This window comes from Oncorhynchus keta, chromosome 22 (assembly GCF_023373465.1).
Source record: "Oncorhynchus keta strain PuntledgeMale-10-30-2019 chromosome 22, Oket_V2, whole genome shotgun sequence".
NCBI classification, from domain to species: domain Eukaryota; kingdom Metazoa; phylum Chordata; class Actinopteri; order Salmoniformes; family Salmonidae; genus Oncorhynchus; species Oncorhynchus keta.
The window spans coordinates 47,793,165-47,820,302 of NC_068442.1; the positions used below are offsets into that span (position 1 = coordinate 47,793,165).

At 42.0% G+C, this 27,138-nt stretch overlaps 2 protein-coding genes across 37 annotated transcripts in view; one reads left to right on the plus strand and one right to left on the minus strand.

Moving 5' to 3' along the window:
• The window catches only part of LOC127910689 (uncharacterized), a 72,836-nt gene that overhangs the window by 21,421 nt on the left and 24,277 nt on the right, over positions 1 to 27,138 (plus strand). For 4 of the 26 annotated variants that reach the window (XM_052475392.1, XM_052475381.1, XM_052475389.1 and 1 more), the window contains exon 2: positions 3,099 to 3,174. The exons of 6 other annotated variants lie outside the window; for them this stretch is intronic. In XM_052475392.1, the coding sequence (XP_052331352.1) occupies positions 3,172 to 3,174 (3 nt within the window). In that variant the 5' untranslated portion in view covers positions 3,099 to 3,171. 16 more of the 26 variants (XM_052475380.1, XM_052475371.1, XM_052475372.1 and 13 more) reach the window with 16 other exon arrangements.
• The window catches only part of LOC127910690 (protein ANKUB1-like), an 82,983-nt gene that overhangs the window by 8,493 nt on the left and 47,352 nt on the right, over positions 1 to 27,138 (minus strand). For 9 of the 11 annotated variants that reach the window (XM_052475397.1, XM_052475400.1, XM_052475402.1 and 6 more), the window contains one exon: positions 12,995 to 13,918. In XM_052475397.1, the coding sequence (XP_052331357.1) occupies positions 12,995 to 13,918 (924 nt within the window). Of the gene's footprint in view, positions 1 to 11,310; positions 12,452 to 12,589; positions 13,919 to 27,138 lie in introns of those variants that run through there. The other 2 variants (XM_052475398.1, XR_008075769.1) reach the window with 2 other exon arrangements.

Below are 27,138 nucleotides of genomic sequence, written 5' to 3' on the forward strand. Positions count from 1 at the left end.
CAATCAACCATAACCATGGTCTTGTCTAAAGCAGTGTCTTATCTTTTCAGCAATCACTCTACCATAACCATGGTCTTCCCTATAAAGAGTGTTCTTACTAACCAATCACTCTACCATAACCATGGTCTCGGTATAAAGCAGTGTTTTTACTAACCAATCACTCTACCATAACCATGGTCTTGGTATTCTTTGTTATTGGGCTACAATCACTCTACCATAACCATGGTATTTAAAAAAAGTGTTCTTACTAACCAATCATCTCATTGGTCTCTGTAGCTAAATTATAGGGCTTCTCATGACGTATTAGGCTATTCTGAATGATTTAATTTATTTCTGAACAGACAGCAGTAATTCCGTAACTTTATACTAATCACCTACCATAACCACCATGCAGCTATATTCTATAAGGAAAAAATGATGAAGCAGAGCTCTAATTTGATAAATTGGGAGGTGCCAGATAAAAGAGTGGGTGCTAATGAACTTCTGTGGTATTAGAATTCATGGAAAAAAATAACCTTTATAATAGAGCATTGAACGGTACCATTTGGCCAAATAGGTTCCACTGAATAAAGCAGTGCACAGAACTTAAACGTTTTAGTCCTGTTCTGGAATGATCCGGCCTTTTTAAGCACTGATTTGAAGTACCTATTCTACCTAATGAGTTTACATAAAGATTTGGCATTAAACTAATCAGTGGGCTTGTCATTCACATGGCTGGCTAAAACTGACAAGTATATTTGATCTAAATGTGGAATACGAGGACATCTAGTGGTCACCGGAAAGTTTTTTTGGTAATCCAATTCTTTCGTGCATAATTTTTACATGACTGGAGACTCATTGGCATTATCTTTTTTAATCCGCACAAATGATCAATAGCTATCTTTGTACGAGCATGCGCCTATGCCATAATATTTGAGGGGAAATTAGTCAAAATGCTTTCCAGTTTCACTGACTCAAAAATGATTGTATGAGCTCACTCCTGGAGATTGTCGATGCGCTCGTGTCAAAAGCCTCTCTCCTCTCTGTTTTGTAAAACAATGTTTGGGAGTTGATCAAATATTTTGTGTAGTCTACAGCATAGTCTTATCTTTTCAGCAAGAGTCATTGCTTTCATCAACCTGTGTTTTCCCTCGATTGTATTTGAAATATTGCAAAAGGGGACCTGTTTTGTCTGCCTGCTGTTTTTCAGCAGATTTGCCTCGCGTTTCCGACTGGAGGCTATTCTTTGTTATTGGGCTACAATCCGCAGCGAACTATTTAAAATGTAGCAGGTCCTCTGTGCTACTATAGGGTTTCTCATGGCGTATTAGGCTATAGCAACTAGCTAACATAGATAAAGTTTAGTCGTTGGTCCACAAAATCAAACAAATGGTACTGAGCCTGATGACAAAATCATGTTTCGAAAATTTATTGGTAGCTATTTATGTTTTGTTTAATGACTATTCAGAATATAATATTTTTTTCTTTAACAGACCGCAGTATGTATTTAATCCGAACCCTTCATGCAGCTATGATTCTAAAAACAAATGAAAGTGCAACTCTGGAGAGATGAGGGGCAGGATAATTGACGAAGAGGCAACTCGAATGAACTTTGATCGCTTTTATTATAATTGTTACATAGCAAAAAGTGAAAATTATTTTTCATGGCACGAGAGGTACCAGATTTTGTCAAAAGGTTCTGTAAAACAGTCCAGAATTGCCGGATCCTGTTCTGGCATGATCCGGCTCAAATTAAGCACTGATTTGAAGTACCTAGGCCTCTACCTGCTGAGTATAAAGATTATTAAACAGATTCAGTGGGCTTGTCATTCACAGACTGATGAAAAATCAAGTATATTTGATCTAAATGTGGATATACATCTAGTGGTCACCGGATTTTTAAGTACTGATGAAAATCAAGTTTTATTGCAATTATCTTTACGAGCATTTCACCATATATTTAACCAGGTATTTATTATTCAGAAGGATAGTCATTGACCCCTGGACAAAATATAATTGTATGAGCTATGCCTCAGTTACACGTTGAGTACCCCATTACTATCTGGCTTGGTGGGGAGTCTCGTTCTGTATTCCTGCTTCAAATATTCATGATGTGGCGAATCATGCATTTGTGCATGCACGCTGTTAAATGTCATATCCGTCTTGCTAACTTAGCTAAAACTGAGCTAAATAAATGGAAAAGTATTTTATAAATAAAAAATGGTACTGAACTGCCGATAGAATCTGTAATAAAATGATATACCTTTAAAGACTGCTTGTCATTTTTGAATTTAATACCAGTTGCCCTAATCTTGTACTGGGATAAGACAATCGGGAAATTCCAGCACTTATGGAGGAGAAATAAGATGGTTTTGTAGACACCCTGATGAAATAACATGTGACACAAGGCGTTTGTGACACATTCTTTGGTTCACCTGAATTCTAAACTGACTGAGGTAAACTTTTAGGAAAGCCTGGGTTTTAAATTGCCTATGAGCTGGCTGCAGATATGACTGATTTGTCAATGTATTTTCCTTCAGTTTAGATGAAACTAGCAAAAATGAAAATTTTTCTTCCTTAATTATATTGCCTATGCAAAAAATGTTCATGCTTTAAATAGGCTCTAAATTGTCAATGTAAAGTATGTGTTTAAGACTGCTTGTGGAATAAGATGGGGTATAGGCCTACACTGTCTTCATCCTCTAAACTCTGGATGTTTACTAACTTTGGGAAGTTGGAAACACAAGCATCTTCATATAAAATAGGTTGAATTTGTACCTTTGAAACCATGTCAGATTTTCAACATTATATACACTTTCAGAAAAAAACAATAGGCTGGGCAGCACCTCAGCCCGGGATCGAACCCCAACCAGGGTTTTAACTACACCCAGCCCTGATTAGCTTTAATATGTCACTGACTACTACCAATATGCTATTGTGAGAATTATTATTGAGAGATCTCTTAATAACAAAATATATTCCGTGTTAATATCGAAGTCATTCTAAGGGGTAGGTTTGACAAAGCAAATGAGTGAGTCTTTGACATGAAGACAGTGGTTAGATTCTGCCATTGGGACTGCTCTGATGTTGTTTCCATTCTCTCCTGGTTATGACCATAGAGCCTTGTCCCAGTCTCTAGACCTGCCTGTCTGTGTGGTGGATGACCACCTGACCTCTGAAGCTGTCAATGAGATGGTAAGTTGACCTTGTCATTTCATATTACAACATTAATCCAATAAAATGTTATAGTGATGCTATCATTGGCAATGTTGACGTACCACAACCATCTCTGTTGTGTTGCAGTTGTTTAATTGGCCCAACGTTGCCAATGCTCCTCCACTCTTTAACAGTTAATAATTATTTCAGTATGATATTTGTTGTATATTAAGTTTGATTATTTGCAATATAATTACATTTCTACCAGGAGCAGAGCAATTCTACCAGGAGCAGAGCAACCTCAGTGATGGAAACCACAGAAGAGGGGAAGCTCAACAATGTAGAACATCTGACACTTATGGACTTCCTTCAAAACCTAACTGAGAAGTATGTTCTGTTTTCTTTGGTACTATCACACCTTCAAGGAAATAGGATCAAATTAGAAACTGATCAATCGGAAAAAAATGTTCAGTGCTAGAAAAGTTGTCATATTGCAATTTTGCCAAAACAACTGACACAAAGCAAGTATAACTTCACGATCAGGCAAATAATTAAATAAAAACATTTCTGCCACGCATCCTGATATGACAACATTTATAACAATATTGTTTTCAGGCAATGGAGGGGGATTCGTGAGGGCATGTTTGACCAGGTAAGATCATGTTACTGAAAATGTAATTAGATTACCATGAAAACTCTGCCTAATGTTTAACCTTGTTCATAAGCTTTTGAAAGACGCACTATGCAACATTTTAAAACACTTCTTCTGTTTCTGGAATACAGCTGACAAAACAACAGCTTGCCGGCTTGTGTCTGAGGATTGTCCAGTTTTTATCGGACAAGCTGATGCAGATAATCATCCCAGGTCTTTACGAACTACTGGGCATCCAAGATACTGCCTCCTCTCCATTGTCACAGAGATCTCTCACAGCGTCACTCACCAGTCTGTTAGATGATAAGACGAACACCAAGTCCCGCGTGAGATTTACTGAGGCTGGTGTACCTAAGAGGCCAGGCAGTCGAAAGTCTTACAATAGCTTTCGCATCCCGACTCCCTACCCTTCCTCCAACTGTGTGGATCAGGAAGAGGAAGAAGAGCAGGAATCACAACAACTTAAGTTAAAGGAGATTTACCTGACTAAGGGCAGTGGAAGCTACCTGCCCAAGGGGGCCATGAGGTATGTTCTTAAGGGAAATCCTTCATGAAAATTACACATTTCCATGCTTTGTAGTAAAAAAAATATAGAGGGACTGTTTCCAGAAATTACTGCTTTTAGAGGTTGGTTTGGTTTCGATTCAAATATTTTAAAAAATAATCACGGTTTTGGATTTCAATATTTTTTAGACATTGAATGCACTATGGATTGTGTGTTGAATGCTGTAACAACACATAATAAAACAATGAATAAAAGTCCTTGATGACTGTCCATTACTGTTTATGACTTATTTCATTTACTTTCTCATAGTATTTATTTGATGACTTTATTATTTCATTCCACCTCTCTATAGAGCTGCTGCTTATCCTGTCTGACAAAATCACTATTTTAGTAGTTCTTCTAAGTAAATAAGACCTACTTTTATGACCGCTGAACACCAACTGTCAATCACTTAGATCATGTATTTCCAGGTAGAGAATCCTCGCAACGCAACTGCTTTTTATCTCTCTCATGCATTCTCTCGTCTCTCCGTCTCAGTCAATGAGGTTTCCGTATCTGCTCCACACAGAGTGGACAAGCAAGTGGGCGTGCAATGGATTATGGGAATTAATTGCCATATTTTCTGTGCTAAACTATGTAGAATATTGGCCTGTTGGAAACTACAACTCCTACTACATTGCATAGTTCGTGCTTGATCTGATTTATCTCTACAGAAACTGAGCATCGAGCTCACAGAAGAAGAAAAAAATAACTATATGGAATTCAAATAATTGAGCCGACGTCGGTTAATTAGTTGTTTAAAAACCGAAAAATAACAAAAATGTTGGTTAAATGCTCAGCTCTAGATTCTAATGACATCATCAGTGTGCATCATGTGATTTTAACCAATTAGGCATTACACATTCTTCCATTGCAAAACTACCATTCCAGTGTTTACTTGCTATATTGTATTTACTTTGCCACCATTTTTTGTTTAATTTGCTCACATTGTATATTTTAACCAATTATGAGTAGGCATTGCCTACTAATTGGTTGATGATGTCATAGAAAACACTTATCTTCCTCTTTCTTTTTTACTACAAAACATAGAAATGCCCGTTTTCACATATGCTGATGTTGGGGTGGTGCTGGAGATGATGAATATGAAGTTGAAACATTTAGAAATTTCCCTTTAACATTTCTTCAAACTGCCTTGTATTTATGATTGTCCTTGAAGTTATTAGAAGTTACAGTATTTGAAGTTTATAGCAATTTGGATTTTTGTAGAGGATAGATATTGCCAGGATAGATGGATATCTACAGGCCAGTTTTAATACAAATGACTTATACAAAATACATTTTATTGGGCTTTAGAAATTAAGCAGTTAGGCTGACATCACACTAAGGTTTTTCTCAGAGAAACAGCAGCGTTTTCCTCATTGTTTTCAATGGTGCAGATGTATTTGACACACTGAATGTGCATCACAGCCTTACATATTATTTGTTTGACTTTGATGATTTCTGTTGTTTTCCCAAGGACTCTAACCTCTCTGTCTGATGTGCAGAAGAAAACAACCAACTCTGAGACGCTACAAGTCCTCTTAGGTGTCTCAGAGGACACCCTCGTCACCTGTGTGCAGGACAGCCTGCAAGGTTCTCTCTCCAAACTTGCATGCATGTCCAATTCTCCATCTGGAAGTGCAGGCTCTATGATGCTAACCCCTGCTGTAATGGCAGAGTTGGCTAAAGATGTCAAGTCGGCCTTATCAGTGGTCGTTAAGAGTGCCTCCGCTAGCCAAACCTCTCTAGTGACACCGGTAAGGGGAGACTCACAGACCAAGGTGACTGAGAGCATGGTGAGAGAGCAGGCTGCTAAACTTGAAAAAGTTGACCAAGAGAGCAAGAGTCTAACAGGGCAAGTCATGACCACCATCTCTGACACAATGGTGGCTTTTGTTGATGAGAACGAACAGAATTTGCTGGAAGATCTGAAGGACAAGATCACATTTTTGGCATCGCATGTTGGCTTCATTGAGGATCTTGATGCCCTGATAAGGAAATACGAGAGCAGCTACAATATTAGTGAATCTGGTTCCTCCTGCACGCTCACATCTAAGAGCATCCAAAAACTCTCCAGCCGGGAGTTTCAAACATCAGCAATACAAGCAGTGAGTGGAGTTCTTGACAAAAAGTCAGTAGTTTGAGCTTTCCTAGTTCAGTCGTTCAGTCTGAGTTAACAGGTGCTGTATCAGGTCAAACATTGTCTGGCATTGTAAAGACAGAGTCAATTCACCCAGTGGGCTCAGCAGCGTCAGTAGTTGTTAAGACTTTCGTGTCAGATATGAAGTCATTGGCTGAATCTGAAGAGAGTCCCCAACAGAAGAGTGCCTGGTCTGCTGCTGTTCACATTTACCACAGCATCCAAAATAACTTGAAAGATTATTTCGGCAAGCTTCAGCGATGTGCCTTAAAGAGCATTGTCACATCTGATGATAACATCACAAATGCTGAGTTTAAGGAGACAGTTCCACTTCCTTGCTTAAACATGAAATATAGGCCCAGTAAGAGTGAGCCTCAGTTGCCAGAGTCCACTGGTGCAGTTACTTTACAAAGAGGCCTAAGTGAGAGCTCAAAACTTCTTTGGGCAAAAACTGAGTCAGAAGAAAGCAAGCTCCTTCTGACAACTTGCACCAAAGAAGTCATCTCAGAGCTTCTGGTCTTGTACAACACTGAGATGTCAAAGGAGGACCCCCTGTACACTGTTGGAGAAAAAGGATCAGGCTTCTCTTTTGAGAGAGAGAAATTTGTAGAGGGTGTTCTGGCTCAGCTTGGGGATATCTCCCATTCCAGGTCCTCATCACCAATAGTATGTGAGTTCCCCTGTCAAATTGAGGACAGCAGAAGTAAGGCCACAGCTTCTTTGACCAGTCTGTTAGATTGTATTAGAAAACTCTCAAGTGAGGAATTTAAGAGAAATGCCACTCAAGCAGTGAGTGAGTTCCTAGTTAAAAAGTCCACCAGTAGCTTAACTAGTGCACAGCCTGCTTATTCTGTAGCATCCAGGTCTTGTTCCATTCAAAACCAGTACACATGGTCAAAGGATATTTGTGCGGATTCTGCTGCCTTTGGCATCATTGAAACATTTGTGGAAGACCTGCAGAGCTCGGCGCAACCTGCAGAAGTAGAGGAAAGAGAACCTGACCTCCAGGAAAATGCACAAAAGCTACAGAGCAGGATCTGGTCTGCTACCACTAGTTTATATAACAATATTAAGAAGACATTAAAGGACTTCATCATTCACCAGCGGAGGTCAGACATGCTGAGCAGAATGTCTAGTCATACACCCACAGAGGACTCTGGACATCTTGGGACTAAGGAGTACCTTGGTTTGGCAAGCCAGGACTTGAGGCAAGCTAGTAAGAGTGTGCCTCACTTGCCCAGTTTGAACCTTGAAGTGCCTCTACACAGGGGTGTCAGCGAGAGTTCAAAACTTCTCTGGACTGAAACAGACAAGGGTCTACTGACCAATAGTACCAAAGAGGTCATTTCAACAATCTTGACCTCATGCGAGGATCAGGCATCAAATGCACCTTACTTCTCCACAGTAGGAAAGAAAATATCAGATATGTCCCTTGAGGTCAACATGTTGGTAGGTGGTGTTCTGTCTCAGCTGAAAGACATCTCCTTGTCAAGGTCCCCAACACCATGTGAAGACATGTTTGAACGTCTCCAAGGTTCTACTGAGCGAACCTCTCCAGTAAGTCTAGATTGCAGCATGGCTGCCTCCAAAGGCATTGCATCTTCCCACAGTCTTTCAACAAAGAGCCTCCAAAAACTCTCTAGTCATGAGTTCCAAACCAGAGCTGAGAAAGGAGTGAGTGAGGTCATCTCTAGATCATTTAACATTGTGGAGGAAGGTACAACAGATAAGTACCTCCAGTCTGTATCTACATCCACCACATCTACTGATATTATACAAACCATGGTGAAAGACCAGCAGGAGCTCCCCAGACCACCCAATCATCTGACATGGTATCTGGAACCTCCCTGCTCACCACTGGACAGGTTTCTGAGAAAAGGATCCGGTCTGTTGCTCGTAACATCTACTACAGTCTGCAAAGTAAGATTACGGAGTTTCTCAGAAAAGATCTTCAAAGATCAGACACAACACTTGGTTCAATCCAAATCTTTACATATCAAAGCAGTCCTGCATCACAAAGAGCAAGTCTCGGCCATCTTGAGGTCAACCAGAGCAGTGTTACACCTGGTGGAAACGATGCCTGTGTGGACATTCCGCACAAATTACTATCTAAAACCACTGAGCTCTCAGGATCCATGCTGGAGGATATTGACACGATCCGTTGTAGGAGTGCTGACAGCCAAAATACAAGAAATACCTCTTCTTCACGCTCCTCCATCTCTGTAACACCTACTTCAAAATTAAGGCAGTCGAAATGGCACTTTGCCTTACCCGGGACTCCCATCCCCACTGAGTTTCCTGCTCAGATTGACTTTCCCATTGTTAGAAACACAATCATTGAGGACTTCTTTCACACAGAGGACTTACTTCCTGTAAACTTTGTGGACAAAGTCAGGCAAGCTGCTGGGGTGGTAGTGGACATTATGGTGGAAAGTGTTGAGAACACACAGGAAGATGGACAGGGTGCTTCTCATCTTGACGACCTCCGATCTGCTGTTAGGAAATTGAGAAAAATCATTTCCACTTGGACCATCCACATTTTCAGTCATGAATTGGTGGATAAAGTGATAGCCCTTCAGGACAGCCACAGCACTCCACAGGTCTTAACATTGGAAGCAGCCAAAAGTGCTTCAGACTCCATTCTTTCAAGGCTGAAATGGGGAAAGGAACAATGTGCCATATCCAAGGAGCTCTCCTCTCAGCTTCTCCAGATATTTGCTGAAGAGACAGTGAAGTGCTTCCTGAGACAGTGGTCAGATGAGTATGAAAACATAAACTTTGATGTTTCAGTCCAGAACGATCCAAAGACTTCTACTTGCATGGTCATTCTTCAAATGATCACCAAAGCCACTGCTAAATGTTATTTTGAGTCCGCTACCAGCGTGGCCACCAGTGACATTGTAGAAGGCGTGTTTGATTTGGAAAGGGATACCATCAGCAGTACTGGAGAGCAGGTCCTCACCTTTAACACAAAGGTATAGTCCACATACATCTTTCATGAATAACACTGCTGTTGACCTTTTGTGAGATATATGATTATTTGTGTCATGGCATTGCACTGCTTCTTTGCAATTGATATGCTGTACTTTAAGATATCGAAAAAATGTCAGTTTGTTTTAATGTGCCTTTTCCCACCAACCAGGGTTCCAAGAAAGTTAGTAAGAACCTCTGTCCTCAAGAGTCTCTGGAGTACCAGCCTCAGAACATTTCCCCTACTGTGTACTTTACAGGTAAGCCCTGCTGCTGTTTAGGCTGCTGCTCAGTCAAGACTGAGACATTATCCCTTTACCATTCCACTAATTCATTTGGAAAGACATTGTACTCCTCTGAGTTGTTACCTATGACATACTGTACTGTGGGCTGGGTGGTAGCCTAGTGGGTTAAGAGGTTGGGCCAGTAACCGATAGGTTGCTGGTTCAGAATCCCTGAGTTCACGAGGCAAAATCTGTCAATGTGCTCTTGAGCAAGGCACTTAATCCTAATTGCTCCTTGTAAGTCTCTCTAGATAAGAGTGTCTGATAAATGAGTAAAAATGTAAATTGATGGCATGCTGGATGGTCTTTCGTTGCAGAGACGATGACAACATCTCATGGCTCCTTTTCTCCAGAGGGAATTTATGATATCGCATCGTCCTTCCCACTTGAAGAGAAGAGTCGCAAACCCTCCCTTTTCACCAGATTGTCTAGATCCATCACGAAAGGCTTTCTCAGCCCATTCAAATCTTCAAGGAAAACCAAATTATTTAAATAAATTCCTCATTATAAACAACGAGAGCATTCATTTGTTCAGATGAAAATCTAATCGTATTGGTCACATACGCCGAAAACAACTGTGAGAGGCTTTATTACGAGCCCATTCCCAACAATGCAGAGTTAAAAAGTAAGAAAATATTTTCTAAATAGTAACACAATAACAATAACAAGGCTATATACAAGGAGTACCAGTACCGAGTCAATGCGCATGGGTGCGAGGTAGTTGAGGTAATACAGTATGTACATGTAGGTAAGGGTAAAAGTGACTAGGCAATCAGGATAGATAATAAACACAGTAGCAGCAGCTAGTGTGAAAGTCGGTCAGTGTCACAGTGAATGTGTGGGTAGAGTGTAGTGAGTGTGCATCGAGCCAATTCAAGAGAGTCAGTGGAAAACAATTAGAAAAATACATCAATAACAAAGGGGGTCAATGCAAATAGTGCAGGTGGCCATTTAATTAACGTTCAGCAGTCTAATGACTTGGGGGTAGAAGCTGTTCAGCAGTCTAATGACTTGGGGGTAGAAGCTGTTCAGCAGTCTAATGACTTGGGGGTAGAAGCTGTTCAGCAGTCTAATGACTTGGGGGTAGAAGCTGTTCAGCAGTCTAATGACTTGGGGGTAGAAGCTGTTCAGCAGTCTAATGGCTTGGGGGTAGAAGCTGTTCAGCAGTCTAATGGCTTGGGGGTAGAAGCTGTTCAGCAGTCTAATGGCTTGGGGGTAGAAGCTGTTCAGCAGTCTGACTTGGGGGTAGAAGCTGTTCAGCAGTCTAATGGCTTGGGGTAGAAGCTGTTCAGCAGTCTAATGACTTGGGGGTAGAAGCTGTTCAGCAGTCTAATGGCTTGGGGGGGTAGAAGCTGTTCAGCAGTCTAATGACTTGGGGGTAGAAGCTGTTCAGCAGTCTAATGGCTTGGGGGTAGAAGCTGTTCAGCAGTCTAATGACTTGGGGGTAGAAGCTGTTCAGCAGTCTAATGACTTGGGGTAGAAGGCTGTTCAGCAGTCTAATGACTTGGGGGTAGAAGCTGTTCAGCAGTCTAATGGCTTGGGGGTAGAAGCTGTTCAGCAGTCTGATGGGGGTAGAAGCTGTTCAGCAGTCTAATGGCTTGGGGTAGAAGCTGTTCAGCAGTCTAATGGCTTGGGGGTAGAAGCTGTTCAGCAGTCTAATGGCTTGGGGGTAGAAGCTGTTCAGCAGTCTGGTGCCTTTGGGGTAGAAGCTGTTCAGCAGTCTAATGGCTTGGGGGTAGAAGCTGTTAAGGAGCGTTTTGTCCCAGATTTGGTGCTCTCGTATCGCTTGCCGTGTGGTAGCAGAGTGAACAGTCTGACTTGGGTGGTTGGAGCCTTTTGCCAATCATTTACATATCACTTATTTTATTTTTATTTGATTTGATGTCATATTGTAAACTGATGTATATGTTTTGCTGAAAATATGATTTTGAAAACAATGAATGTCTACAAGTGCTTCATAAAACAGTTATATTTATTTTTGTATTTTCAAAAGACAGCAAATAGCCAAAGTCTTGTCCAGTGAGCAACTCAATGACAGCGATTCAATGAACATACACTAACCCGGATGTTCTACTTGCCCCACTGAGTTACAGCAAAGTTATAATTTATGCATGGGTCCACGATCCACTCATAGCTCTCACAGCTATCTGACAGTTCTCAGAATACTAAGGAAGAAGTGTGTGATATTGGATTTGGTATCCTTCCCACTCCCAAGTGATTGGGAGTCCCATAGGGTGCCGCATAATTGGCCCAGCGTCGTCCGGGTTTGGCAATCATTGTAAATAAGAATTTGTTCTGAACTGACTTGTCTAGTGAAATAAAGGTTAAATAAAAATAAACTATTTAAGCTGTCTGCTATGTTGCTGTGTAAATCCAAGGAATGACTGAGAATCCACTGCCTGCCGTTGTAAACTTTCTGCACACAAATCAAACACAGTACTGACTATATCTATAAGCCTCATCCGAAAGGAACAAAATTCTAAGTCGTCCGCATTGTTTCAGGCATCATCCGTTCCAAAGTCTCATCTTGTTCACTGTATAAAATAAAAATTAAAATAAAATAATAGTTCCTTTTTGGACAATTCCAGGTTGTCCCTCCTTGTTTCTGTATGTTTAATCTGCCTAATGACCAGGATCCTGGTGTCTAACCAATGTGCTGAGCACTCCTCCTGGCCAGAGTCCGCGCTACATTCAGCTGCTGCAACCATGGTCTCTGTGTGAAGGCACTGTTAGAGAGTCAATCAACCAGAACAAGGTTAGGAGACCAAATCTGTGTCCTAGCATTGTGAAATACTGTATATGTAATGGCCTCAATACATTAATGAAGTGCCCTTACATCCTTCCCCCCATACTTGACTATATACCTTCTAAGCATGATAGTTGGCTCATGATTTGTTTCAGGACTTGTTAGGGTAAACCAATAACAGCTTCTAACCCCAAGTCATAAGACTGCTGAACAATTAATCAAATGGCCACCGGACAAGTTCAACTGTTTTATTATTTGTTACTTTAGTTTATTGGGTAAATATTCATAGGCAGTGATGAAGTGGTAAAACCATTGACTGGTAAATGCTGATTGCCGTTCAGGATTAAAGAAGTAACGCTCCCTATACTCTCAATGCATCTTCCACAAAAGGTGGGTAAATGCTTGAACAAAATAAAATAAAAAGTGTGTAAAAAGCTTTTACATGTGACCCCCCCCCCTTTCATAAGAAACCTCCAGAGAAATATTCATATTCACCGTAGCTGTCATTTAAACTTGGACTAACCTGGCCAAGGCCAAACAGTATATGGCGTTTTCTCTGGGTGTGCGGTCGCAGTGGAGAGAAAAGGCCTCCAGTGAGGTGGTGAGTATCTGGGCGGAGTTTGGCGAGGCAAACACAGGTCTGAGATTGGTGTCTCTAGAAATGGGCGGGAGCGGAACTCTGCTCCTCCATTGGTTGCTGTTCTGATCCCCAATCTCATCCTCCTCACATCCCTTCCCTCCACATCCCCTCTTCTTCTCTCTTTCATCCCTCGTGGCCACAGGGTGTAGCTTCGGTAGTTGAAGAGGTTTATCCTGGGATGCCAGGGCGCGGAGCGGGCAGGATACATGAGATGGGCAGTTGATGGGGGTCAAACGTCGAGAGGCTGTGGACATCACCCTGATACCCGCCTTGGCCTCACTCCTCCTGGGCTTGGAGGACATCTTGGGGAGGGTGAAGCCGTCCACCAGGACCGTGTCGCCCACCCTGGTCCTGAACGGAGCCCTGTTGAGGCCCATGCAGTGCCTGGATGCTGTCCTCCTCTGCCCCAGCCTCACCCAGCCCTTTATCTGGAGGTATGTCCGCATGGGCAGGGCCATACCTGGGAGGACCACCACAGAGCACAGCTTGGTGGCCAGGTGACTCACACACTCCCTGTGGCCGTACTGAAGGGCGATCCTCAGGGGGTCACGACCCTGGGGATCCCGACGGGCAAGGGTCAGAACGCTGCTGGCGATAAAGAGTTTGAGGATGGTGAGCTGGCCGCGCTCGATGGAGGCGACAGCGGGACACTTGGCGACGTCGGGGTGGGCCGTCTGGTGGCACCACTCACGGTAAGGGTGAACCCCCACCGGCTCAATGACACGCACCCCCCTCTCCAGCAGCCAGCCGGCCAGGTCCAGGTGGCCCAGAGAAGCAGCGATGTAGAGTGCCACCCGGAGCTGGAACCTGGAATAATACAGAATCAATGTATTTATAACATGTTTCAAGTTTTTTTTTGTCAAGTTCACAGGATACAGTGGGTTATAAAACAGTACAGTAAAAAGCTTACTTGCAAACTCTTCCACAATGCAGTATTAAATATCAGGGTAAGAGAAAAAAACATCATTGTAAGCTACATACAGGGTCAGTACCATCATTGTAAGCTATATACAGGGTCAGTACCATCATTGTAAGCTATATACAGGGTCAGTACCATCATTGTAAGCTATATACAGGGTCAGTACTATCATTGTAAGCTATATACAGGGTCAGTACCATCATTGTAAGCTATATACAGGGTCAGTACTATCATTGTAAGCTATATACAGGGTCAGTACCATCATTGTCATTTATTTTTATTTTTCATTGTAAGCTATATACAGGGTCTTATCATTTAACCAGGCAAGTCAGTTAAGAACAAATTCTTATTTATCATACAGGCCTAGGAACAGTGGGTTAACTGCCTGTTCAGGGGCAGAGACAGACAGATTGTGAACATTGTCAGCTTTGTCTCTGGGGTTTGAACTTGCAACCTTCCAGTTACTAGTCCAACACTCTGAACCTGACTATACCCTGGGTCACCCTCAAAAACATATGAAGGAAAAACACACGAGACTGATATAAGCTACATACAGGGTCAGTACCATCATTGTAAGCTATAATACAGATCCTGATGTCACTTGTTACCACTTCAGTGTAGATGAAGGGGAGCGGACATAGATTTTTAAGCCTGAGACAATTGAGGCATAGATTGTGCCATTCAGAGGGTGAATGGGCAAGACAAAATATTTAAGTGCCTTTGACCGGGGTAGTAGGTGCCAGGTGCACCGGTTTGTGTCAAGAACTGCAATGCTGCTGGGGTTTTTCACACTCAACAGTTTCCTGTGTGTATCATGAATGGTCCACCACCCAAAGAACATCCAGCCAACTTGGCACAACTGTTGGAAGCATTGGAGTCAACATGGGCCAGCATCCCTGGGGAACGCTTTCAAACACCTTGTAGAGACCATGTCCCAACGAATTGAGGCTGTTCTGATGGCAGAAGGCGGGGTGCAACTCAATATTAGGAAGGTATTTCTAATGTTTGGTACACTCAGTATATATAAGTTAGGAGTCATATAATTACAGGGGTAAGATGAAGTGGCTCCTTTGCACTGATCTTAGGTCTGGTTTGTGTTTTTACTGCTAATGGTAAAGGTTAGGATTTGGTGAGAGTAAACTGATCCTAGATCTGTGCCCAAGGGCAATTTCTATCCAGAGACAAATCAAAGGTCCATGCTATTTAAACTTAGAATCTACCACCATCTCGTGGCTCAAATTTGTAACAACATTTTCTAATTCATGTGCTGAGTTTTGTTCGATCACATTGAACACTAATCTGGGTGCAGATTAAATTGACCACTAATCTGGGTGAAAATTCAATTGAAGACTAATCTGGGTGCAGATTAAATTGTTTACAGAAATATTATGAATATGTATTTCAATGAACCCAAAGGGCCTCTTCTCCTACTATACGGCCTGCTGTGCTCTACTGTACTCTGCTGTGCTCTACTGTAGTCTGCTGTAGTCTACTGTAGTCTGCTGTAGTCTACTGTAGTCTGCTGTACTCTACTGTACTATACACCACTGGGTATACAGATTCTTCAGATACTGTTAGCGAACACCAGACTGAGGTGGAGGCGATTACATGGGGAAAAGGTTTATGACTGTAAGGGTGTTTGGTACAAAGGCAACACTACATCGGGCCACATTTCAGCTCAGTGCAATTCTACATAATTTTACATGACTGCAGACTTTGGCATTATCTTTTTTTAATCCGCACAAATAATCAAAATGGCAGGCTACTTTGACACTGACAAACTTAGTATCTGAGATCAATAAAAACGACCTTGTCTTGAATCCATCAATAGCCTATAGGCCTAGGTTTGTGGAGAAACATATAGTAGGCTACAATATGAGGAGGAAATTAGTCCTAAAAATGCTTTCCAGTTTCACTGACTCACCCAATGATGCGCAGCTCACTCGCTGGAGATTGTCGATGCGCTCGTGTCAAAAGCCTATCTCTCCCTCTCTCTGTTTTGTAAAACAATGTTTGGGAGTTGATCAAATATTTTGGTAGTCTACAGCATAGTCTTATCTTTTCAGCAAGAGTCATTGCTTTCCAATCTGTGTTTTCCCTCGATTGTATTTGAAATATTGCAAAAGGCCTGTTTTGTCTGCGTGCTGTTTTTTCACTGACAGATTTGCCTCGCGTTCCCGACTGTAGGCTATTCTTTGTTATTGGGCTACAATCCGCAGCGAGGCTATTAAAAAAAAGAATTCATTGGTCCTCTGTAGCTAAATTATAGGGTTTCTCATGACGTATTAGGCTATTCTGAATGCTTTAGGCTGGCTAGCTAGGTAGCTAATTCGCTAATGCGACCTATTTATCATGTAGCAGCCTATGCTGACGAGCGTCGCTAGCAACTAGCTAACATAGATAAAGTTTAGTCGTTGGTCCACAAAATCAAACAAATGGTACTGAACTGATGACAAAATCATGTTTCGAAAATGTAGTAGCTATTTATGTTGTTGTTTAATGACATTGGGAATATAATACTTTTTGTCATTTAACTCCAGCACTAACGGATACCAGGGATACCGGGAAATAGAAATAAGAGAACCGGTCACGAATGCGGAGCCACGCCCTAAAATAACATGTGACCACAAGGCGTTTGTGACACATTCTTTGCGTTCAAATTTTGTCATAATTGTCTGTAGGTTCTAAATTGCTTATGAGCTTGGCTGCCCTTCAGAAAGTAGCTGATTCTTGTACTCTACAGCTGTATTTTCCTGCAGTTACTAATAATACTAGCAACAAAACAGATTTCATTCCTTAAAATGATATTGCCAGATGGAAGAAAGTAATAAGGTAGGCCTAAACTGTAATAAGATATACCTTAAAGACTGCTTGTGTTTAATCCTGAATCCAGTTGCCCCTCTTGTACTTTTATTTCACCTTTATTTAACCATGTAGGCTAGTTGAGAACAAGTTCTCATTTGCAACTGCGACCTGGCCAAGATAAAGCATAGCAGTGTGAGCAGACAACACAGAGTTACACATGGAGTAAACAATTAACAAGTCAATAACACAGTAGAAAAAAAGGGGGAGTCTATATACATTGTGTGCAAAAGGCATGAGGTAGGCGAATAATTACAATTTTGCAGATTAACACTGGAGTGATAAATGATCAGATGGTCATGTACTGGTGTGCAAAAAAGAAGAAAAGTAAATAAATAAAAACAGTATGGGGATGAGGTAGGTAAAAATGGGTGGGCTTTTTGCCGATAGACTGTAATAAGATATACCTTAAAGACTGCTTGTGTTTAATCCTGAATCCAATTGCCCCTCTTGTACTGCGATAAAACAATAGGCAAGCCATGAACCTTATGGAGGAGTGCATGTGTTTTGCAGACACACCTGGGTTCTAGACTGGCTGAGGTAAACATTTTAGGAAAGCCTGGGTTTTTAAATCCCGGTGAAAGCAGATATGACAAGGTTTGTCAATGTCATGTTGCCCTTCCATTTAGATGAAACTAGAGAAAAGGATAATTTTGCTTCTCTTAATCCACATCTTCTAGCAAAAAAACATGTTCATGCTTTAGGGCTGGTGGGATGCAAATATATTGGTTAAAATATAGTGAGTGTGTGGGGGGGGGGCGTAGTGGATGATGTCATCATTGTAAACTAAATTCAGCATAGCCAAACCTTGTATAAAATAGGTTGAATTTGTACCTTAGAAACCATGTCAGATTTTCAACATTATATACACTTTCAGAAAAAAACAATAGGCTGGGCAGCACCTCAGCCCGGGATCGAACCCCATCCAGGGTTTTAACGACTCCCAGCCCTGATTAGCTTTAATATGTCACTGACTACTACCAATATGCTATTGTGAGAATTATTATTGAGAGATCTCTTAATAACAAAATATATTCCGTGTTAATATCGAAGTCATTCTAAGGGGTAGGTTTGACAAAGCAAATGAGTGAGTCTTTGACATGAAGACAGTGGTTAGATTCTGCCATTGGGACTGCTCTGATGTTTCCATTCTCTCCTGGTTATGACCATAGAGCCTTGTCCCAGTCATTAGACCTGCCGGTCTGTGTGGTGGAGGACCACCTGACCTCTGAAGCTGTCAATGAGATGGTAAGTTGACCTTGTCATTTCATATTACAACATTAATCCAATAAAATGTTATAGTGATGCTATCATTGGCAATGTTGACGTACCACAACCATCTCTGTTGTGTTGCAGTTGTTTAATTGGCCAGTTAATAATTATTTCAGTATGATATTTGTTGTATATTAAGTTTGATTATTTGCAATATAATTACATTTCTACCAGGAGCAGAGCAATTCTACCAGGAGCAGAGCAACCTCAGTGATGGAAACCACAGAAGAGGGGAAGCTCAACAATGTAGAACATCTGACACTTATGGACTTCCTTCAAAACCTAACTGAGAAGTATGTTCTGTTTTCTTTGGTACTATCACACCTTCAAGGAAATAGGATCAAATTAGAAACTGATCAATCGGAAAAAAATGTTCAGTGCTAGAAAAGTTGTCACATTGCAATTTTGCCAAAACAACTGACACAAAGCAAGTATAACTTCACGATCAGGCAAATAATTAAATAAAAACAATTCTGCCACGCATCCTGATATGACAACATTTATAACAATATTGTTTTCAGGCAATGGAGGGGGATTCGTGAGGGCATGTTTGACCCGGTAAGATCATGTTACTGACAATTTAATTAGATTACCATGAAAACTCTGCCTAATGTTTAACCTTGTTCATAAGCTTTTGAAAGACGCACTATGCAACATTTTAAAACACTTCTTCTGTTTCTGGAATACAGCTGACAAAACAACAGCTTGCCGGATTGTGTCTGAGGATTGTCCAGTTTTTATCGGACAAGCTGATGCAGATCATCATCCCAGGTCTTTACGAACTACTGGGCATCCAAGATGCTGCCTCCTCTCCATTGTCACAGAGATCTCTCACAGCGTCACTCACCAGTCTGTTAGACGATAAGACTAACACCAAGTCCCGCGTGAGATTTACTGAGGCTGGTGTATCTAAGAGGTCAGGCAGTCGAAAGTCTTACAATAGCTTTCGCATCCCGACTCCCTACCCTTCCTCCAACTGTGTGGAGCAGGAAGAGGAAGAAGAGCAGGAATCACAACTTAAGTTCAAGGAGATTTACCTGACTAAGGGCAGTGGAAGCTACCTGCCCAAGGGGGCCATGAGGTATGTTCTTAAAGGGAAATTTAACAACTTCATATTCATCTCCAGCATCACCATATGTGAAAATTACACATTTCCATGCTTTGTAGTAAAAAAAAAATATAGAGGGACGTAACTGTTTCCAATAGTGCTGAGAAATTAGTGCTTTTTGAGGTTGGTTTGGTTTCGATTCAAATATTTAAAAAATAATCACGGTTTTGGATTTCAATACTTTTTTTAGACATTGAATGCACTATGGATTGTGTGTTGAATGCTGTAACAACACATAATAAAACAATGAATAAAAGTCCCATGATGGTAGTGACTGTCCATTACTGTTTATGACTTATCAACCATCATTTACTTTCTCATATAAAATATTTATTTGATGACTTTATTATTTCATTCCAAGTCATCAACTCATCTCTATAGAGCTGCTGCTTATCCTGTCTGACAAAATCACTATTTTAGTAGTTCTTCTAAGTAAATAAGACCTACTTTTATGACCGCTGAACACCAACTGTCAATCACTTAGATCATGTATTTCCAGGTAGAGAATCCTCGCAACGCAACTGCTTTTTATCTCTCTCATGCATTCTCTCGTCTCTCCGTCTCAGTCAATGAGGTTTCCGTATCTGCTCCACAGAGTGGACAAGCAAGTGGGCGTGCAATGGATTATGGGAATTAAATGCCATATTTTCTGTGCTAAACTACGTAGAATATTGGCCTGTTGGAAACTACAACTCCCTACTACGTTGCATAGTTCGTGCTTGATCTGATTTATCTCTACAGAAACTGAGCATCGAGCTCACAGAAGAAGAAAAAAATTAACTATATGGAATTCAAATAATTGAGCCGACGTCGGTTAATTAGTTGTTTAAAAAACGAAAAATAACAAAAATGTTGGTTAAATGCTCAGCTCTAGATTCTAATGACATCATCAGTGTGCATCATGTGATTTTAACCAATTATGAGTAGGCATTGCCTACTAATTGGTTGATGATGTCATAGAAAACACTTATCTTCCTCTTTCTTTTTTACTACAAAACATAGAAATGCCCGTTTTTCACATATGCTGATGTTGGGGTGGTGCTGGAGATGATGAATATGAAGTTGAAACATTTAGAAATTTCCCTTTAACATTTCTTCAAACTGCCTTGTATTTATGATTGTCCTTGAAGTTATTAGAAGTTACAGTATTTGAAGTTTATAGCAATTTGGATTTTTGTAGAGGATAGATATTGCCAGGATAGATGGATATCTACAGGCCAGTTTTAATACAAATGACTTATACAAAATACATTTTATTGGGCTTTAGAAATTAAGCAGTTAGGCTGACATCACACTAAGGTTTTTTCTCAGAGAAACAGCAGCGTTTTCCTCATTGTTTTCAATGGTGCAGATGTATTTGACACACTGAATGTGCATCACAGCCTAACATATTATTTGTTTGACTTTGATGATTTCTGTGTTTTTTTCCCAAGGACTCTAACCTCTCTGTCTGATGTGCAGAAGAAAACAACCAACTCTGAGACGCTACAAGTCCTCTTAGGTGTCTCAGAGGACACCCTCGTCACCTGTGTGCAGGACAGCCTGCAAGGTTCTCTCTCCAAACTTGCATGCATGTCCAATTCTCCATCTGGAAGTGCAGGCTCTATGATGCTAACCCCTGCTGTAATGGCAGAGTTGGCTAAAGATGTCAAGTCGGCCTTATCAGTGGTCGTTAAGAGTGCCTCCGCTAGCCAAACCTCTCTAGTGACACCGGTAAGGGGAGACTCACAGACCAAGGTGACTGAGAGCATGGTGAGAGAGCTGGCTGCTAAACTTGAAAAAGTTGACCAAGAGAGCAAGAGTCTAACAGGGCAAGTCATGACCACCATCTCTGACACAATGGTGGCTTTTGTTGACGAGAACGAACAGAATTTGCTGGAAGATCTGAAGGACAAGATCACATTTTTGGCATCGCATGTTGGCTTCATTGAGGATCTTGATGCCCTGATAAGGAAATACGAGAGCAGCTACAATATTAGTGAATCTGGTTCCTCCTGCACGCTCACATCTAAGAGCATCCAAAAACTCTCCAGCCGGGAGTTTCAAACATCAGCAATACAAGCAGTGAGTGGAGTTCTTGACAAAAAAGTCAGTAGTTTGAGCTTTCCTAGTTCAGTCGTTCAGTCTGAGTTAACAGGTGCTGTATCAGGTCAAACATTGTCTGGCATTGTAAAGACAGAGTCAATTCACCCAGTGGGCTCAACAGCGTCAGTAGTTGTTAAGACTTTCGTGTCAGATATGAAGTCATTGGCTGAATCTGAAGAGAGTCCCCAACAGAAGAGTGCCTGGTCTGCTGCTGTTCACATTTACCACAGCATCCAAAATAACTTGAAAGATTATTTCGGCAAGCGATGTGCCTTAAAGAGCATTGTCACATCTGATGATAACATCACAAATGCTGAGTTTAAGGAGACAGTTCCACTTCCTTGCTTAAACATGAAATATAGGCCCAGTAAGAGTGAGCCTCAGTTGCCAGAGTCCACTGGTGCAGTTACTTTACAAAGAGGCCTAAGTGAGAGCTCAAAACTTCTTTGGGCAAAAACCGAGTCAGAAGAAAGCAAGCTCCTTCTGACAACTTGCACCAAAGAAGTCATCTCAGAGCTTCTGGTCTTGTACAACACTGAGATGTCAAAGGAGGACCCCTGTACACTGTTGGAGAAAAAGGATCAGGCTTCTCTTTTGAGAGAGAGAAATTTGTAGAGGGTGTTCTGGCTCAGCTTGGGGATATCTCCCATTCCAGGTCCTCATCACCAATAGTATGTGAGTTCCCCTGTCAAATTGAGGACAGCAGAAGTAAGGCCACAGCTTCTTTGACCAGTCTGTTAGATTGTATTAGAAAACTCTCAAGTGAGGAATTTAAGAGAAATGCCACTCAAGCAGTGAGTGAGTTCCTAGTTAAAAAGTCCACCAGTAGCTTAACAAGTGCACAGCCTGCTTATTCTGTAGCATCCAGGTCTTGTTCCGTTCTAAACCAGAGAACCTTGTCAAAGGATATTTGTGCGGATTCTGCTGCCTTTGGCATCATTGACACATTTGTGGAAGACTTGCAGAGCTTGGCGCAACCTGCAGAAGTAGAGGAGAGAGAACCTGACCTCCAGGAAAATGCACAAAAGCTAAAGAGCAGGATCTGGTCTGCTACCACTAGTTTATATAAAAATATTAAGAAGACATTAAAGGACTTCATCATTCACCAGCGGAGGTCAGACATGCTGAGCAGAATGTCTAGTCATACACCCACAGAGGACTCTGGACATCTTGGGACTGAGGAGTACCTTTGTTTGGCAAGCCAGAACTTGAGGCAAGCTAGTAAGAGTGTGCCTCACTTGCCCAGTTTGAACCTTGGAAGTGGCTCTACACAGGGGTGTCAGCGAGAGTTCAAAACTTCTCTGGACTGAAACAGACGAGGGTCTACTGACCAATAGTACCAAAGAGGTAATTTCAACAATCTTGACCTCATGCGAGGATCAGGCATCAAATGCACCTTGCTTCTCCACAGTAGGAAATAAAATATCTGATATGTCCCTTGAGGTCAACATATTGGTAGGTGGTGTTCTGTCTCAGCTGAAGGACATCTCCTTGTCAAGGTCCCCAACACCATGTGAAGACATGTTTGAACGTCTCCAAGGTTCTCCTGAGCGAACCTCTCCAGTAAGTCTAGATTGCAGCACAGCTGCCTCCAAAGGCATTGCATCTTCCCACAGTCTTTCAACAAAGAGCCTCCAAAAACTTCTAGTCATGAGTTCCAAACCAAAGCTGAGAAAGGAGTGAGTGAGGTCATCTCTAGATCATTTAACATTGTGGAGGAAGGTACAACAGATAAGTACCTCCAGTCTGTATCTACATCCACCACATCTACTGATATTATACAAACCATGGTGAAAGACCAGCAGGAGCTCCCCAGACCACCCAATCATCTGACATGGTATCTGGAACCTCCCTGCTCACCACTGGACAGGTTTCTGAGAAAAGGATCCGGTCTGTTGCTCGTAACATCTACTACAGTCTGCAAAGTAAGATTACGGAGTTTCTCAGAAAAGATCTTCAAAGATCAGACACAACACTTGGTTCAATCCAAATCTTTACATATCAAAGCAGTCCTGCATCACAAAGAGCAAGTCTCGGCCATCTTGAGGTCAACCAGAGCAGTGTTACACCTGGTGGAAACGATGCCTGTGTGGACATTCCGCACAAATTACTATCTAAAACCACTGAGCTCTCAGGATCCATGCTGGAGGATATTGACACGATCCGTTGTAGGAGTGCTGACAGCCAAAATACAAGAAATACCTCTTCTTCACGCTCCTCCATCTCTGTAACACCTACTTCAAAATTAAGGCAGTCGAAATGGCACTTTGCCTTACCCGGGACTCCCATCCCCACTGAGTTTCCTGCTCAGATTGACTTTCCCATTGTTAGAAACACAATCATTGAGGACTTCTTTCACACAGAGGACTTACTTCCTGTAAACTTTGTGGACAAAGTCAGGCAAGCTGCTGGGGTGGTAGTGGACATTATGGTGGAAAGTGTTGAGAACACACAGGAAGATGGACAGGGTGCTTCTCATCTTGACGACCTCCGATCTGCTGTTAGGAAATTGAGAAAAATCATTTCCACTTGGACCATCCACATTTTCAGTCATGAATTGGTGGATAAAGTGATAGCCCTTCAGGACAGCCACAGCACTCCACAGGTCTTAACATTGGAAGCAGCCAAAAGTGCTTCAGACTCCATTCTTTCAAGGCTGAAATGGGGAAAGGAACAATGTGCCATATCCAAGGAGCTCTCCTCTCAGCTTCTCCAGATATTTGCTGAAGAGACAGTGAAGTGCTTCCTGAGACAGTGGTCAGATGAGTATGAAAACATAAACTTTGATGTTTCAGTCCAGAACGATCCAAAGACTTCTACTTGCATGGTCATTCTTCAAATGATCACCAAAGCCACTGCTAAATGTTATTTTGAGTCCGCTACCAGCGTGGCCACCAGTGACATTGTAGAAGGCGTGTTTGATTTGGAAAGGGATACCATCAGCAGTACTGGAGAGCAGGTCCTCACCTTTAACACAAAGGTATAGTCCACATACATCTTTCATGAATAACACTGCTGTTGACCTTTTGTGAGATATATGATTATTTGTGTCATGGCATTGCACTGCTTCTTTGCAATTGATATGCTGTACTTTAAGATATCGAAAAAATTTCAGTTTGTTTTAATGTGCCTTTTCCCACCAACCAGGGTTCCAAGAAAGTTAGTAAGAACCTCTGTCCTCAAGAGTCTCTGGAGTACCAGCCTCAGAACATTTCCCCTACTGTGTACTTTACAGGTAAGCCCTGCTGCTGTTTAGGCTGCTGCTCAGTCAAGACTGAGACATTATCCCTTTACCATTCCACTAATTCATTTGGAAAGACATTGTACTCCTCTGAGTTGTTACCTATGACATACTGTACTGTGGGCTGGGTGGTAGCCTAGTGGGTTAAGAGGTTGGGCCAGTAACCGATAGGTTGCTGGTTCAGAATCCCTGAGTCCACGAGGCAAAATCTGTCAATGTGCTCTTGAGCAAGGCACTTAATCCTAATTGCTCCTTGTAAGTCTCTCTAGATAAGAGTGTCTGATAAATGAGTAAAAATGTAAATTGATGGCATGCTGGATGGTCTTTCGTTGCAGAGACGATGACAACATCTCATGGCTCCTTTTCTCCAGAGGGAATTTATGATATCGCATCGTCCTTCCCACTTGAAGAGAAGTGTCGCAAACCCTCCCTTTTCACCAGATTGTCTAGATCCATCACGAAAGGCTTTCTCAGCCCATTCAAATATTCAAGGAAAACCAAATTATTTAAATAAATTCCTCATTATAAACAACGAGAGCATTCATTTGTTCAGATGAAATCTAATCGTATTGGTCACATACGCCGAAAACAACTGTGAGAGGCTTTATTACGAGCCCATTCCCAACAATGCAGAGTTAAAAAGTAAGAAAATATTTTCTAAATAGTAACACAATAACAAGGCTATATACAAGGAGTACCAGTACCGAGTCAATGTGCATGGGTGCGAGGTAGTCGAGGTAATACAGTATGTACATGTAGGTAAGGGTAAAAGTGACTAGGCAATCAGGATAGATAATAAACACAGTAGCAGCAGCTAGTGTGAAAGTCGGTCAGTGTCACAGTGAATGTGTGGGTAGAGTGTAGTGAGTGTGCATCGAGCCAATTCAAGAGAGTCAGTGGAAAACAATTAGAAAAATACATCAATAACAAAGGGGGTCAATGCAAATAGTGCAGGTGGCCATTTAATTACCGTTCAGCAGTCTAATGACTTGGGGGTAGAAGCTGTTCAGCAGTCTAATGACTTGGGGGTAGAAGCTGTTCAGCAGTCTAATGACTTGGGGGTAGAAGCTGTTCAGCAGTCTAATGACTTGGGGGTAGAAGCTGTTCAGCAGTCTAATGACTTGGGGGTAGAAGCTGTTCAGCAGTCTAATGACTTGGGGGTAGAAGCTGTTCAGCAGTCTAATGACTTGGGGGTAGAAGCTGTTCAGCAGTCTAATGACTTGGGGGTAGAAGCTGTTCAGCAGTCTAATGACTTGGGGGTAGAAATGCTGTTCAGCAGTCTAATGACTTGGGGGTAGAAGCTGTTCAGCAGTCTAATGACTTGGGGGTAGAAGCTGTTCAGCAGTCTAATGACTTGGGGGTAGAAGCTGTTCAGCAGTCTAATGACTTGGGGGTGAGAAGCTGTTCAGCAGTCTAATGACTTGGGGGTAGAAGCTGTTCAGCAGTCTAATGACTTGGGGGTAGAAGCTGTTCAGCAGTCTAATGACTTGGGGTAGAAGCTGTTCAGCAGTCTAATGACTTGGGGGTAGAAGCAGTCTAATGACTTGGGGGTAGAAGCTGTTCAGCAGTCTAATGACTTGGAGGTAGAAGCTGTTCAGCAGTCTAATGACTTGGAGGTAGAAGCTGTTCAGCAGTCTAATGACTTGGGGGTAGAAGCTGTTCAGCAGTCTAATGACTTGGGGGTAGAAGCTGTTCAGCAGTCTAATGGCTTGGGGGTAGAAGCTGTTCAGCAGTCTAATGGCTTGGAGGTAGAAGCTGTTCAGCAGTCTAATGACTTGGGGGCAGAAGCTGTTCAGCAGTCTAATGACTTGGGGGTAGAGTCTAATGGCGCTGTTCAGCAGTCTAATGACTTGGGGGTAGAAGCTGTTCAGCAGTCTAATGACTTGGGGGTAGAAGCTGTTCAGCAGTCTAATGACTTGGGGGTAGAAGCTGTTCAGCAGTCTAATGGCTTGGGGGTAGAAGCTGTTCAGCAGTCTAATGACTTGGGGGTAGAAGCTGTTCAGCAGTCTAATGACTTGGGGGTAGAAGCTGTTCAGCAGTCTAATGACTTGGGTTCAGCAGTCTAATGAGAGAAGCTGTTCAGCAGTCTAATGTCTAATGTTCAGCAGTCTAATGGCTTGGGGGTAGAAGCTGTTCAGCAGTCTAATGGCTTGGGGTAGAAGCTGTTCAGCAGTCTAATGGCTTGGGGGTAGAAGCTGTTCAGCAGTCTAATGACTTGGGGGTAGAAGCTGTTCAGCAGTCTAATGACCAGGATCCTGGTGTCTACCCAATGTGCTGAGCACTCCTCCTGGCCAGAGTCCGCGCTACATTCAGCTGCTGCAACCATGGTCTCTGTGTGAAGGCACTGTTAGAGAGTCAATCAACCAGAACAAGGTTAGGAGACCAAATCTGTGTCCTAGCATTGTGAAATACTGTATATGTAATGGCCTCAATACATTAATGAAGTGCCCTTACATCCTATCCCCATACTAAAACAACTTGTGAACCAATAAGACTGACACTATATACCTTCTAAGCATGATAGTTGGCTCATGATTTGT